Below are 15782 nucleotides of genomic sequence, written 5' to 3' on the forward strand. Positions count from 1 at the left end.
AAAGAGGAGCAATGTGTCATTTCATCTTTTAGTTTTTAGTGGCACTAATAGGCCGTCACTCAACACGAGTTTAAAAACATGAACATATGAACCTGTGTATTATTTGAATAGCTTAGTATTGAATGCACATTAAAGAGATATGTTTGTACATGGCACTAGGCCCAGTTTAATATAAAACACAATTTCATACAATATATATAGTCGGGGGTCTCTGCTGATCTCTATCAGTTTGGGGGTCCTTGGCCTGAAACACGTTGAAGACTCCTGATCTACGATATTGTATTTTTCATGGATAAATAAACTATGACATTTATGGCGTATTTAACTCGGACACATTTTAATGAATTATGCCATACTTTACTATATTTTATGGGCATTCTATACGATGACATTTTTATGGCATAAACTATTACACTTTTTATTAATTTTAATGGAATTTTTAATGCCATACTTTACTATTTCTTTGCATACTTAACTATCATTTTTATGACATACTATACTATGATGTATTTTATATTTTATATTTTTATACTATGACATTTAAAAAGATTTCTTTGGTGTCGTACTATACAAATATATATTCTTCGCATTCTATACTATGAAGTTTTTTTTACATTTTATGGCATAATATACAGTTATATTTTCTATCACATTTTTATGGCATATGACACATTTCTTATTGTTTTATGTTCTACTGTATTTTTTTGCATACTGTTACCATACAGTGGTACGGCATACTGTACTATGAAAACATCTGAAACTATAATCGGACTATCAATGTTAACGGGTGTGTTCTCACTGAGCTCCTCCAGCATCCGTTACACATTAGACACAAAATCTATTAAAATATAAAATTCATGTGATTTGACTGTTGCAGCTTCCAGCTGTGTGCAGACAAGCTTCTTAAAATGGGCTGTAATTTCAGCTTCAGGAGGTCAAGCAAGGCCAGTTTTCTGTCCATTTCTGGTGTTACACCACGCCTCTAACCATGGCCTGAGGTGGAGTAAAAGGGTCAAAGGCAGGACTTAGCTGGGTTTGGGTGCAGCAGTAGAGATAATCAATCTTTATCGCAGAAGAATAACGGACAGTATCGGTCAAACAGAGACATGAGGTAGTTATGTGTGTAAACTGCATCATTTAGGCAGACGAGCTTTATCATCACATGGATTCACTTCACATGGAGCTAAAGTGAATACTGAATTATGTAAAAGAAGATTCACCAAATGAGTTAAACTGTTTTTGAGTCGTAAGAAATCCTGAATGCACCAGAGATCAGAGGTTCGTCCTGTAACGTAGTGCAGCAACAGTCCAGTGTGTGATAGAGAGAAAGAGAGACACTGAAGCTCAGATTAGGACAGCAGCTGCACATTCACACCCTCGGCTTGTGTCTTTAAACATGTTCTGTCTGTAGATTAATGTCCTCGTGTCTCTTTCTACTTTGGTCTGTTGAGATTAACGGCTGAAGGACAAACTTCGTGGCTTTGCTTCTGAAAACATTGGCTGTGAATCTGAAGGCCGGGTTCCACGGTCTGCCTACTTCACTTACTCACAGCATTGTTTTGGGAAGCTGAAGGCTGCTTTCCACTGAAGAGACATTTCTATAGCGCTCTTTTAGAATCATCCGCATTGCGTTATAATCATTTATCACCACAGTCAAGTTTCTGTTCCTTTTGTTTGTGTAAATATGAATAAAGTTGAGTTAATATCACAGGATTCATACCAAGTGTAAGATAAAACCATGATAGTTATCGATTGGTGTAATTTGATGTTCACAATAAACCTTAAAACATTTCAGAGCATTATTAACTTTCACCGTTATTCTCAGATTGATGAACTGAGCTCACCAGCAGAGACGTGGAACCATCCACACGAGCTCCTCTTTGTCCACATCCCGTGTTCCACAATGTCAGCGGCAACTCCGTGTTCAATCCAAGTCAATAAAAAATCGATTGCGGCAACCAGTGAAGGAGACACACGGGGTCCAGATGAACTAAACCACATTTTTAATCGACTCTGGGTCGAGGAACTCCCAAAGAAATGGGACAAAAATGTAAAAATGAATTGTCAAATTTGCCAAAGTTTATTGGGAGCCTTCATACAAAAAATGAAATTATGGCTGTAAAAAGTTACAAAGGATTATTGTTGACATTGATATACTTTTGGCATGTAAGGCCGATTAACCCAACACAGTTTTGTAACTCTTTGCAATTTATTTGAAATCTAAAACTGTTGATTTAAACAAGCAGATAAGACAGGAATATTTAAAAACATACAGACCAATAGATAACTGCAGATTACTTCTCAGTGGTAGTTTTACAACACAAACCCACGAAAAAAATTTGAAAAGCAACTCAGAAAAACAAAAACCTGCCTAATATTCAATTATGAACACATGAACTTCAGGCAACTTTTATTACACACTGCCAACTAATTTCAATGAGTCTGTTTCATGACTGCAAACAAAGGTATTTACACTGACGCTCGCGAGCTCGTCTCAGACTATCGGCGTGTCGGCATTAGAAGCTGCTTCGCTGTTACTGAGTCGGGGAAAAGGTTGTGGTAAGTCGGTAAGGGGACGTAGGCGGCCGTTATCATTTTACCTGGAAGAGAAAAAGAAACAAGGAGCTGTTTAAAAAAAACGGGAACACTTTCTACTCCTTAAAGGTCACATTTTAAAAAGGTTTGTCACAAACCTGCAAACCAGCGTCCATGAAGTGCGTTTACAGTCGCCATCGCTGCTGGTATTGAGGGACACTTCACGTACACGTTTCCCTTTGAGGAAGAACACACAAACGGTTACAGAAGATGTCCAGTTTTCATACCAGGTGGGTAAATCAACTGGAACACTGACACCATGTCCCCTTTGAGCCACTTGGAATGAGTTCATTTGTGTTATTCGGGAGTAAACTTACTTGAGCAGAGTTCTTATCAACGTAGATGTGAACGATTCCTCCGTGTTTGTTGCACTCCTCAATCACATCATCCTGGATCTCCACGGCCCAGGTCGGGTCGTTCTCCCTGAAGGAACAAGTTTGGGAACGTTAGAAATAAAAACGGCTTCAAAAGGCCTACGTGGTTGGTATTCCTGGAATGACCGCTCACGAGGCCGCTGCAGTTTGTGTCAGACAATCAACACGAGTTATCTTCTAAAAGTAATGCTTTTAATGTGAAACTCTTTCTGTAGCTTCGCTCAGTTTCCTTCCTGAGCTGCAGGAGGTCAGTAACAAAAAGTAGGAACGTTGTACCATGTTAGAAAACACCAAACTTAAGACTGCTAAAGCCTCAGATTAGCTTTGGTTCGCCGTGCAGATGGATTTTGTTCTTCGTCACTGAAATCGCTTCATTTGCTTCAAAATGTACGCAGACCAAAAACCGCACATCTGGGCATGCGAGTCACGTTTGAACCCATGCAAATGATAACGTCCTTACGATTGTGGGTTGAACAGGTTGGACAGCTGGAGGCAGTGTGTGGCCAGCGGCTGTGACGGGAGGTTCAACGCTTGGCTTGGAGATGGAAGAGCTGAAACAAAAAAAAGAGAAGGATTAGAAAAATGAAGAAATAATCTATCAACACAAAACACCAGATGTCTTCCTGTCATCTAGATGCTCACATTGTGAAGCAGAGATGTTACCGAAGGGAATGGAGCCGGTCATCTGTAGAGCCTGCTGAGCAGCAGGAGGGATCTTCAGACCAGTTCCTGAGGAGAGAAATAAAAACGTGTTTGGTTTAAGGAATACATCTAATGATGGCTTCATGACAGATTGTGACATTTCGGAAACAGTTAAGATGAGAAGATCAACATCCTTTGAGACCCAGCAGTCAGAAATGGAAAAAAATGTTCACATCTAATAACTACTCACATGTTGTCGTTTATCATGCAGAGAAAATCAGGGCGGGGCGTCCGATAAGTAGCAACATTGTGACACCTACAGCCGTGCAACACGTCAGAATAGTGAGACAACGCCACTCGTGAATCCTCACAGGCCGAATAAAAGCCAGAACATGTCTCGTTTGTCCGACCAAAAGTTCAAAAGCTACAAAAGGTTTAGAGTTTACTGTGATGATGTACGACTAAGAGAAGCAGCGGATCCTCCCGAGAGAGGCTGGCACCTAAGAATGTTTGCTGCTGAGTGACTTAATCAGTTAAGCTCTTTAAAACACATTCAGTGTAAGTGTTTGCAGTCCTACAGCGTGCACACTGTGTCCTACGATTGGGTTACAACGCCTTCATCAATGACACGTTTATAAAAATTCAACTTTTCACAGAAAGGACGAGGAAGAAAGCTACACATTTGGTGCAGTTTTAAGTATAAATGTGTCAAACGAATGGCTTCCTCTCGTGTGCTATGAGGGGACCGTTTGTGCCTCTGTGCGGTCGATGCTAAGACGCTGCAGGTGATTAACAAACCTTCTGCTAGTCGAGCCATGAGCTGCAGCCGCCCCGTGGTGCCGAGGTCGATGCCGGTCCTCTCCAGCTCGTCGTTGTCCAGGAACGAGCTGGCCGTCGATGAGTCCGAGCGCTCCGTGACGTGACCCACCTTCATCGGGCGGCCGGCCAGCTCGAAGCCGTTCAGCTGCTCCAAGGCCTTCTTAGCGCATTCTGCATCTGCAAACTGTAAAGAGACAAAGAGGTCAGAATGTAACAGGCTGCGTAACAGTCGAGCACCGACGACGACAAAGACGCTTTGGTTACCGATATGAAGCCGTATCCTTTGGATCGTCCGGTCTCGCTGTCCATCATCAGCTGGATTCCCTCAATCTGTGCAAACACAACACGGGAGGATCGTCACCAAAGCAGCGACAAGTCAAAAATCATAACTTATTCATAAGCGACACTTGTTCCCGACCTTTCCGAACGGCTCAAAGATCCCTCGAAGCATTTCTTCGGTAATGTTGAAGTGCAGCGAGCCCACGTACAGCCTCATCGGACCGGAGCTGCCCTTCTGCAGGTTGTTGGCAGCGGCTGCAGCTCTGTTTTTCTCTGCCTGTAATCACACGTGTAGATTAATGCAATTACGTTAATGCGGTAGATTAATGCAGACATCTATAATGATATGAAATGATATAATAATAATATAATATAACAAGACACTGACCTGAGAGGCCTGGACGATGATGGGAACTCCTAGAAGCCGCTGGCCGGTCAATCCGATAGCCAGCGGAACAGAAGACGACTCCACAAACTCTATGTACGCGATGCCCTTTGACCTCCTGGAGTTTCTGTCCGAGATCATTCTCACATCCCTCACCTGCAGAGACACAACGTCGACCATTTAGGAGATCACTTCCACACACCCACACACACACACACACACACACACACACGCCGGATTACACGCGTCAACAACGCCAAAAACCAACTGACTTTTCCCACAGCGGAGAAGAAGTCCTCCAGGTCTCGAGCTCGGATTCGTGCAGCGAGCTGCATGCAGAACACTGTGCGAGCGTCCCGCTCCTCTGGTGTGAGGTTGTCAATGGGTTGCCTTTAAAAAAAAAAGAGGAAACACCAAACGTTAACAAACCAACACCTCTGCAAACATGAAAATAATGAAATAATGAGTATGTATGGTCAAATTTAAAAAAAGTTAAAATCAGACATACTCCCTGATTTTGTTAAACGGCCCGATAGCATCTTCAAAGTTTCTTGAATAGAAACACATTTTTAAAGATCCGTTAAAAACCTCAAAGTGAGTTTGAAAAACAATCACTTGATTTCAGGGTGCTGTAACAAAATCAGGAAATGAAGCACCGAGACCGACAGCTTCAGCTCACCTGATGGGACTCTTCTCCTTTTTGAAGGGACTCCTACTTTTCGAACGTTTCCGGCTAAAACATGAAGAAGAATTACTGTTTCAGTTTGAAATAACGCTGAAAAAGACAAGCTTCTCTGCACAGGCGGCGTTAGAAGAAAGCCTTTGTAGTTCAACATTCTTACTGTCGACACGGCTGCTGTAGTCCTACAGGAGGAACGAGCAATCACACAAAACGCACAGAGGCACGTTTCACACGTTACAGAAGAAGTGTAAAGAATACAACGAGGGCTGAATTCCATTTAGTAGCTTCAGTTTCTGGATGCTGGTGTTGACTCACTTTAATAACGCGTTAATGTTGAACTTCTCTCAGTATGACGAGACAAAACGTCTGAACAAAGCCTGTGAACAACTGATAGTACGTAACTTTGCATACTTGTCTTTTTAAATACCTTTTTCCAAACAGAAATATTTAAATCTGAACTGTTTTCTGTCAAAGCACAAAATGTGAATAAACAAACAAACAAACCAGACAGACGCACTAGCTATTGATAACTACTTACACTCCGCCTGCACACGCTCATGTAATCCAACACAACAGGTTTGCCATCAAGTCTTTTACGGTGTTTATAACGTTCAGTTTTAGCTGACACTGTCAAAGAAGTGTAAATAAAGTTATATACTGGACAGCAGGGGTTTTAGTTAGTGGTGGTTTAATCTCAGAACCCATCAGCTCTCGGTCGGTCGGTAATAAGCTCGTTGTTTATTGTCCCGATGAGAAACTTGAGATACGAGACTGGAGTTGAAAGACGACGTGTACGGCCGGATTGCGTCACAAGTAGCCAGTTTACGAGCTCATTTTGTGTGTGTTGCTTTCCACAACCAACTCTATAAGCTTCGTACCAATAGATGTTGCAGCTGAAACGTTGCATTGGATTGCATGAGACTGCAGGTGTGCCTAACAGCGCGGACACAGTGTGCCGGTCATATAAAGGTGACATACACGGGGCTCTTGCGTGCTCTGTAGCGGCCGGAGCGCTCCTTGCTCCGGGAGCCGCTGCGATGGCGCTCTCTGCTGCGGCTCCTCTTTCTTTCTCTGCTCTTGCTCCTCTTCTTGCTCTTCTTTTTGTCTTTGCTCCGGCTTCTTCTCTTCCTAGAACCTGGGCTTCGGCTCTTGCTACGGCTTCTCCTTTTTCTGAAACATGTTACAACACCATCGTCGTGCAAAGGGCAAACACATTTCTCCTTCTTTCTTTTTCTTTTTTTTACTTGTAGCTCAGAATCAAAACGGCCAATATTGTCAGAAAATATATCAAAACTTACTTCTTGTTTTGGTCGTTGTGTCCATTTGCATGAGAGGACTTGATCTCATCCTAAGCAAGGTTGATAGAAGAACATCATGAGGACGGAGATGAAACATTTCAAGTCGTCAAGGTAAAGGGGATGGGGTGGGACAAGAGAAAATGCAGAATGTATTCAATTAATAATTATACTTCAAAACTTCCTACTGTCATGTCTGGACAGTGTCCTTCCACCACCCCAATTGCTTCCCATCCCACTCCTGCGTTTAACAAGGCTGCTCAGTACTTAATGCAACAAAGCACAGTTAAGGGAGAGTGTTCAACATGTTAGCTGAGTTCAGGAAGCTTGGTCAGAAGTCAGATCATCTCCACCATTCCCCCGTCTCATAGGTCGTACCAATGCCACTATGTGTGCCTAATCATGTGACCACGCATGGCCCACGGCCACTAAAAGAGATCCTGTGTGGTCGGTGTCAGTCCAGTGATCTTCACCCATTTTCGTTCTTGGACTGTAAGAGCTCGATGCCACCTCTGTCACACATCTTGCCCTGAAGCAAACAGGGATTCACACTTCTTAGTAATATTGACGCCCAAGGAAATAAATGAATTAAAAAAAAAAGAAAGAAATCCATCAAATCAGCCACGTGTTACACTGCCATTATCTTTAGTTTTGCATGATATAACACTTCTAGCCTTTTGACTTCAGTCTACTGAAAAGAAACTCACTTTATAATACAATGATGCTAGATAGAATCTATTTGTTACAGTCACAATAATAATAAATCAATATCTGTGGTATCGTGTAGCATGCAAAATCAAGATGCTGATTCACATTACAGTTGACTATGGCAAAGAGGCAGTATTCATATTTACTTGCAAGAGAAATTAATAGTTCACCTGTATTTTGCCATAAAACCACGACGTGGCTCATGTATTCGCACAAAGACGCTCCACAACTGCAATATCTGCATTTTCAAGCATACTGATGTCAAACTATTGGATTTAAAACAGTAACAGATTGACACAAACACAATTAAGTATCCCGTATTAATTTGTGAAATGTTTTTTTTTTTTCTTAACACAACTTAAAAGGTGACAGAGTGATACATGGGTTTTTTTCTCTCAAAGCAACACAATGTACGACGTTCCAGTAAAGGGCTCGTATAGGACGGCACATTCAGAAACCGGGATGGCATGCAGGTTGTAAATCTGAATACTGCCTCCTTTGCTGGACAGGTAAAGGTGGTTTATCAACCATTGGCATTCACCTTGTTGCAACCGAATAGGGATTGATGTTCTAGGTCGAGTCTCTTTTAGTCCTAAGGTGAACCACAGTACATCAGTATATGCACAATAACTACCTTCCTTTTTTTCACAGTTCACAGTGGAATCAAAGATGAATTCATGGGAGTAGAGGTGAGATATCATTAGGGAAGTCTATAAAGAGAGATAGATGTGGATTTATTTATAATTCTGTATTGCGTTTGAAATACTCAATTATACACCACACAACAGTCAAGTAAACTTTGTCACAGTAGCAAAATATCAACACAAAAAAAGGACTCAAGAGTAAAATCATAACAGTGACACAAACAGGCCTCATATCTCTGTAATCTGCAACCCACCTTTCTGAATGGAGCCTCCAGCATGGCCTCCACGTCAAAATCATCAGCCATGATGATCCTGTGAAAGAGAGACAAACACCTCCTTTACTTTTACACACAAACTATTTCGGCAGCTTCTGTAAAACGAGAAAGGGCGTTTTGACACGGTTGTTTTTAAGTTGTCTTCCCTTCCCATACAGCTACCACCACACCGACATGCTCTCTGTCTTTGATCCTATCTTTGTTATACCAGCTTTAAACAATAATGTTGCACCAACAGAAATGTAGTTATTACATGCCTTTAAATTCACCTTGTAATAGTTATCACATGCCTTTAAATTCACCATGTAACTGAGCCAGGTTCTCCTTTGTAAGGTTAGTCTGCTGAGCTACAAGTAAAAACTAATATTGTTTTGGTAGATTAAATGTAGACATGGTGGATGAAAGCTTGATTGTTTTAATACACTCTTATCTGTTTGTTTACCATATTTTTTATATTTTATTGTAAATTGCTATACGTTCCAATTTTAACTGGTGTCTTGTATTTTGCACTGTGATGATTGTTTGTTATCCACCATGTCAGATTCATTGTATGTGCAGCAGAAGTTAGCGTTCGTTAGCGTTAAATGGCAGCAATGCGAGACAGAGTTTGACCGAACTTCCTTATGTATTTCCCCCAAATTTTGTAAATATAATCTACGATAAAAAAACAATTTAGTAGCAATTAATCTGACTAACGACACCACCCGTAACCTCACATAGAGCTCATATACATGTGTAGCATTAAAGATCACTTAAGAGATAAACACGCGTTGCACTCCAACACAAAGCTAAAGCTAACAAGCTACATCGCTGTCGTCCAAACGTTAGCTTACATCAACAATGACCCTTATTAAATAGACTAGACTGCTTGTATGAATACCAATAAACATATATATTACGTCACTAATAATCCAATTTAAAATACCGTTGGTCCGAGATGTTTACAGTAGTCCAAGTAATGTAAAAACAAGCGCTAAATTTAACAGCCAATATGGCTAACAGCGTTTCCGCAGCTAGCGAGCTAGCTTCGTTAGCAAACATTGACGTTACCGTTTTGAAATTGATGAAATGATGTGCCAAAGTCAAAATATCACGGGAAGTGTGGTGCTGAGGAGACTCTTCTCGACGCCTCCCTCTCGGCCAGATCACTCAGAGCTAAGATGCAATCAGAAATGTCGAAGTTATATAACCTTTTTTTAATGTTAGCAACTATCCGTTGGCAGGTCGTGTGGCCCTGGATTGAAAACGTTCTCCTTCCTTCTTCTTCTTCGTCTTCTTCTACTATCAGATTTTGCGGTAGCGGGGATGTTTGGTTTTTGCTTTACCGCCACTTACTGGAGCAAAGCGGCATTACACCACTCTCATTCTGAAACCACAAACAGAGGTTTTCTGACTTTGGCTCTCAACTCTACAAGCAAACAAAGTTACACAGTATAGTATATTAAATAACTTTATTTTACACACTCGTCCACACACGTTTCTTATAGATTACAAATATATGTGACCAGGTTTGTTGGAGGTCCTATGATAGCAACAGATCAGAAACGTATACATAACAAGCAGAATATGTCAGAAAAACTCCCAAATCCTATGAATTTTACTGAAAAAAATGAATATCCCGAGATAAGGAGTGAAATATCAAGTATCCTAAATATCTAAGGTCATTATCAATATTGTCACTTTACCCTTTATAAAATGAGCCATAGTGAGCCCCACTGGGGCAATTCAGGTGCTTAGAGAACAGTAAAAATAAATAAATATTCTTTTTATAAAAAACCCCATGTGCCATAGAAAATTTATTTCCCATCAAAATGAACTACACAACACTACTTAATAGATTCATGTTTTACAGTAGAGTAGTTTATTGGTGTGCCCATATATTACAAAAAAAGTATTTCTGTATCTGCTGCTATTAAATTGAATTCAAATTAGTCAAATACCTTTAAAAATCTAATACAGTGCTCACTTAAAATATTATGATATTATGTGTAAATCTAAAATAACAAATTAAAGAAGGCAGAAATTGCCAAATTGTTGTTTCCGTTCATGAGTTTCTATGCAAACTCCTAAACATGAGGACTTGGAACCTTTGCTGTTTTTGACTCCCTTTAATACCTTTTATGCCAAAACATCTCGTCAAATCAAGGATGTATAAAAATAACTGGACACAGTGAAGCAAAAAAAAGTTTCACTTCCGAGTGTGGAATTCAGACGAAAGTACCCGGATCTTCCGCATTACGGGCCCAGTTGGAGCATGCGCACTAGCGTTTTCTTTAACCCCGCCTCCCAGCACTTATCGAGTCCCTTTCTCGGCTTCATTAACATGAACGGAGGAAGGAAAATACCTCTAGATTCGGCAGTTAGTACATTCAATTGTAATTCTACAGTTTGTCCACGACGTAAAGCTAGTTTTAAAGGCCGGCGCTCTTCTAAAAGGGGCTAGCCTCAAACAACAACATCCCTCCTGTCAGACGTTACTCTGGGCACGGACACCGCATCTTTAAAATCTCGCCTTTCCTCGCGATAACAAAGTCTGGTCAGTTTTAGTTTCACGGCTCATGGTCGCCATCTAGTGATGAGGAAAAATAAATGTCAGTGGTATCTCATCTGTCTTTTATTATCTGCTCTAGATGATGGTAACATCATCAATGCTACATACCTCTGAAACACACACCTTTAAATGTAATTTATTCTTTTTTATGTGCCCTTATCTTCCACATCAATATTAAATCTATAAGACTTTAACAGTATATGTTTCATTTTTCAGTACTATTCACATAATTTGGTCTGGCAGTTGTCAGTTAATTATATTCCTCATTAGTTTCATGTAGATGATGCCTTAGGTATTTAAGCCCGTTTGCTCCTGTGCGTTTAAAAATGTTATTGCATCTTTGTTGTTGTTTATTTTCTTAGGTTCTTTTTAAAAAAAAAATGTTTTTACTTCCCATGAAAACCAGAAGATTCATCTCAAGGATGTCGACATTTTTTAAACTTTAGTTATAATTATTTACACAATTACTATTTTGATAAAATGCACACGGTTTCAAAAGTGTTTATTTCACATTAAAAACGAATTTCTCTTGGTTACCGAATTAACCAAGACAACGGTGTATCACTCAATTTCCTTTTATGTTCGCATGTCGGACAATAAATAACAACATTGCTGGTTGCATTAGACAAAGAGTGCTGTGCAGTGTCACCTCACTCATATTTACAATGTCATGGATGTAAAAATGTAATTAGTTATTGTAGCACATTCAATTACTTATAAAGCAGAATCCTCCATTGTGTTATTATGGAGTTTAAGTGGTGAGTCATAATCCGGAGGAACCTCAAAAAACTGCTCATCGTCAAAGCAGAAGTTATCGGGCGGTGGTGCGAGGTACGGCAGCTTCAAGACGAAGCCCGTGAGGACGCCTCCCAGCGCCGACACTCCGATGGTGGAGAACACAGCGGCGACCTGGAAGAGAGCCTGCTCCCGGGCAGTCCTCCCCAACCCCGGCTTCAAACCGGGGATCAACATCTGGAGCTCTCGCAGCTTCGGGTCCCCCTCCATCGGTGCTCTGTGGGTGAAGATCTCATACAAACTGGGACCGTACATCTCCTCACTAGCCATCAGTATGGCACATATCCCCGCAGCGCAGGATATAAGTCCCGTCAGGCCGTGCAAATTATGTATTCCACACTGATCCTGGATCCGCAAGCGCCGGGCCAGGAAGGGGGTCAAGTACCTGTAGCCCAGCATGCACGCGGTGCAGCCCAGAGCGCCCAGAGCGTACGCAGCCGCGGGCGAGATCATCATATCCACGGACGCCCCGACCGTCACACCTCCGGCCAGGGTCACGTTCTGAACGTCGGCCATGGTAATCTTACCTTTTTTGTTCAGCATGGCCGAGAGAGCGAAGGCCGTGAGCGTGGAGGCGCTGAGGCCGAGGAAGGTGTGGAGGACGGCTCTGTGCTGGTCGTCTCCTTTCAGGGTCAACGCCGAGTTGAAGGAGGGCCAGAACACCCAGAGGAACAAGGTCCCCATCATCGACAGGATGTCGGACTGGTAGCTGGTGGTCTCCTTCGCGTGGCCCTCGTTCAGGCAAGGCCTGTACAGCGCAAACGAGACACCCAAGCCAAAGTAACAGGCAAACAGGTGAATAAGAATGGAGCCCCCCGCGTCGTTGATCTTCAGATACCTGAGCACGGCCCACTCGGTGCACGCAAACACCGGCACCTCCAGCAGGGCCATGACCAGCAGCTGCAGGGGACTCGTCCTCCCCAGCACGGCGCCGAAGGATATCAGCACCACGGCGCACGCGAACTCTGCATTCACGAGGTTGATCACCCCGAGGTGGATCTTACCGTCGTGGCTGAACTGGAAGTAGCCCTGCACCAGGATGGCCCACTGGATGGCGAAGGTGGCCGTGAGGAAGTTAAAGACCATCCCCCCAAAGCCGTAGAGTCGGAAAAACGCCAGCAGGCACCCGAAGCCGAGGAATATCATGACCTGTATGTCCGTGAACACAGGGTAGTCCCTGTACACCGCGTTGTCCATGGGGTTAGTCCTGTTGGTCTGAAACCTGGCGTCCGCGTGCTCATCGTAGGTGACAAAGGCAGCATACAATGCAAGGACAACCACCTGTGTGACAAACACAAACACTGGTAACCTCACTCGAAGGCTGGTCGACTTCGTCTTCATCCCGGCTGCTCTTTGGGACAAATGATCAGTTCTTCTCCAGTCTGCAGTATCTGTTCAGATAAGACGGGTCAAAGACATCGACCTCGATACTGCTCTCGCTCTCTCTCTCTCTCTCTCTCTCGCTCTCTCTCTCTCTCTCTCTCTCGCTCAAACAAACAGAAGCTACGCTGCGGACTTTGGGCCGCTGTAATAAGACTTGTAACAGTTCTGAAATGTATAATATAATTCACACAATAAAAATGTGCATTATAAAACTTATATTGCATTATAAAAAGTCGGCATGTGTTAACCATGCTGTGAATGCGGCTGGCTCATTTCCATTTGTAAAACATTGGGACAGACCGTTCGCTGACCTGTGAGCCTCTCTTTCGATGACAAACGCTTCAACTTGCAAATCAGCGAAGGAGCTGTCTGCGAGATCGGGAGCGTTTCTGTTGCCTCTCGCGGCTCTCAACATGGCGACGGCTGAGCCGGTGCAGAGCGGCGGCCGTGAGCTAACCAGTGGGGTTTGCTTGCGTGCACTAATATGCACTAAAAGCATGCATCTAAAGCTATGTCATCAAAACGAGGAGAAAACTCAGATTACAATACACAAAAGGAGATTGAGTTCACTCTCTGCTCAGGTTGACATTACTCCACTTTATATACTCTTTGATAACAGCTGTTAGCTGCCACAATAAAGAGAAACTGCACAGTAAGCATGCTTTTTGAGGCAGTAAACTAAGTTATATAACTGTACTGTGATGAAACGCATCGATGCTGGTGTTAATAATGACACTTTTGAGATAGAGTCAACCCTTTGGGACGAGTCTACATCATGAAATACATATAAAAATAGAATGTTAGCACCTATTGAGCAACACCCCCCTCCTCAGCTCCTTGCACACTTTCTTTCAAAATGACTCAGTGGGTGAAGTTACACTTTAACACTCGGAGTCACATTTATTGAACCTTTAAGGTGAGAACAGAAGACTGATTTAACAGTTTGTCTTACAACACGGTTAGACAACTTCTTTGTTGTTAATAGCCCTCTTACCGTTTGATAGAACATGAAAATAATTTATTTCTCTAATGTTATTATGTAATTATAAAAACTGGTTTGTGTCTCGTGAGAGATGCTGATAAAGTGGCAAACACAGTCGACATTTGCAAAAACAATTCATCTGTAAGCAGACGCTGTAAGAACATCACCGACACTCGAACCGTTACTGTTGTATTCAAATGATTTTAGTTTATTGCATTTTGCCGACATATCAAATGGTTTCTTTCAACCATTACTTGTACATCATTGCATAAGACATGGCAGAACATGAAACAAAGTGTGTTCATCATTTTAAAAGACAATAGAAACTATTTTATATCTATAAAACCTGTGTTGACACACATTGCATGTGTTATCTCTAAGCCTAAAAAATCACACACCTATTTACAAATGTCCCATCTTCACTCTGTCCTCCTGTTGACTTACACACAAACAAGCATCAGGTATCACACACACAAACACACACACACACTATAGATTAGGACTTCTGCACACCAGTGACCGGTACATCAACCTGTAGAGCTACTTCTTCTTCTCATGAATCAAAAATAAACACAGGTTCGTTAATGTTCTGCACCCACACTTGAGTTACTGTACAAGGGAAACACGGAGGGCTGCATAGATATTCACCAAAAAGAGGACATATCAATATGATGAGTTGAGCTACGGGGTTGAAAACAATACACATTGTACTGACACGTCTTGTGATTTCCTGGAAAAGATACTGAATGCTTTTTGCAAGTGATGCAGAATTTTCTAAGTGAAATACTTCACAGCACTAATAGGGCAACGGTGGAAGAGGGAAATAAAATCAAACTACTGTGCACTTACTGTACAAAAACTTCTTTGTTGCCGTTTAGATATTATATAAACTAAGCACATGTAATGTACATGTGGCCGACTCTTACTGGTCATATCCTATGAAATGTTTGCAGACTCGGTGTGAATATCTATGATGAAACAGCACGTGTGCATGAGTTAATGCATGCTGAAAAATGACTAAACCACACACCAATAGAAACTAAACATCCACAGACTCACAACAACTACACGTCTGAGAGGAAGCACTCTGCAGGATAATCTGACTCGATGAATAAATCATCCTAAAACTGTTTAAATACAAACCTTCTGAGATTAGAATTCTCTCATTTTTACATATTATTCACTATCTGCAAATGTTTGCGTTCACATTTTTAAACAGGATGCATTAGTAGAGCAGCACATTTACATTTTATGTAGTTTTTGGGAAATATGCTGAGTGGCTTTCTTGCAGAGAGTTAGACGAGAAGGTTGATAAACTCTCACGTTAGCAGCCGGTCAACGTAACAGAATAACAGCTTAATGTGAGTTCATGA

The 15782-nt window shown here is 41.8% G+C and overlaps 2 protein-coding genes across 3 annotated transcripts; both read right to left on the minus strand.

Moving 5' to 3' along the window:
* Positions 1–2057: 2057 nt before the first annotated feature.
* LOC306707154 (RNA-binding protein 39-like) lies at positions 2058–9950 on the minus strand. Of its 2 annotated transcripts, XM_079174481.1 has the most exons (16): positions 9749–9950; positions 8678–8735; positions 7075–7124; positions 6755–6946; positions 5774–5827; positions 5603–5644; positions 5367–5484; positions 5098–5250; positions 4849–4986; positions 4695–4760; positions 4410–4614; positions 3612–3698; positions 3430–3520; positions 2913–3018; positions 2694–2772; positions 2058–2600 (listed from the first exon to the last, which is right to left on the minus strand). In XM_079174481.1, the coding sequence occupies exons 2-16, from the start codon at positions 8726–8728 to the stop codon at positions 2500–2502; spliced, it is 1533 nt and encodes a 510-aa protein (XP_079030607.1). In that variant the 5' UTR covers positions 8729–8735; positions 9749–9950; the 3' UTR covers positions 2058–2499. The 2 variants fall into 2 exon arrangements, with proteins under 2 accessions (XP_079030607.1, XP_079030608.1); XM_079174482.1 differs by lacking the exon at positions 5603–5644.
* A 1885-nt stretch (positions 9951–11835) lies between these two features.
* LOC306712364 (ammonium transporter Rh type B-A-like) lies at positions 11836–13385 on the minus strand (the record flags this gene model as incomplete). Its single annotated transcript, XM_079181612.1, has 1 exon — positions 11836–13385. The coding sequence occupies one exon, from the start codon at positions 13383–13385 to the stop codon at positions 11964–11966; it is 1422 nt and encodes a 473-aa protein (XP_079037738.1). The 3' UTR covers positions 11836–11963.
* Between the last annotated feature and the right edge of the window lie 2397 nt (positions 13386–15782).

This window comes from Pholis gunnellus (assembly GCF_910591455.1).
Source record: "Pholis gunnellus genome assembly, chromosome: 2".
Lineage (NCBI taxonomy): Eukaryota > Metazoa > Chordata > Actinopteri > Perciformes > Pholidae > Pholis > Pholis gunnellus.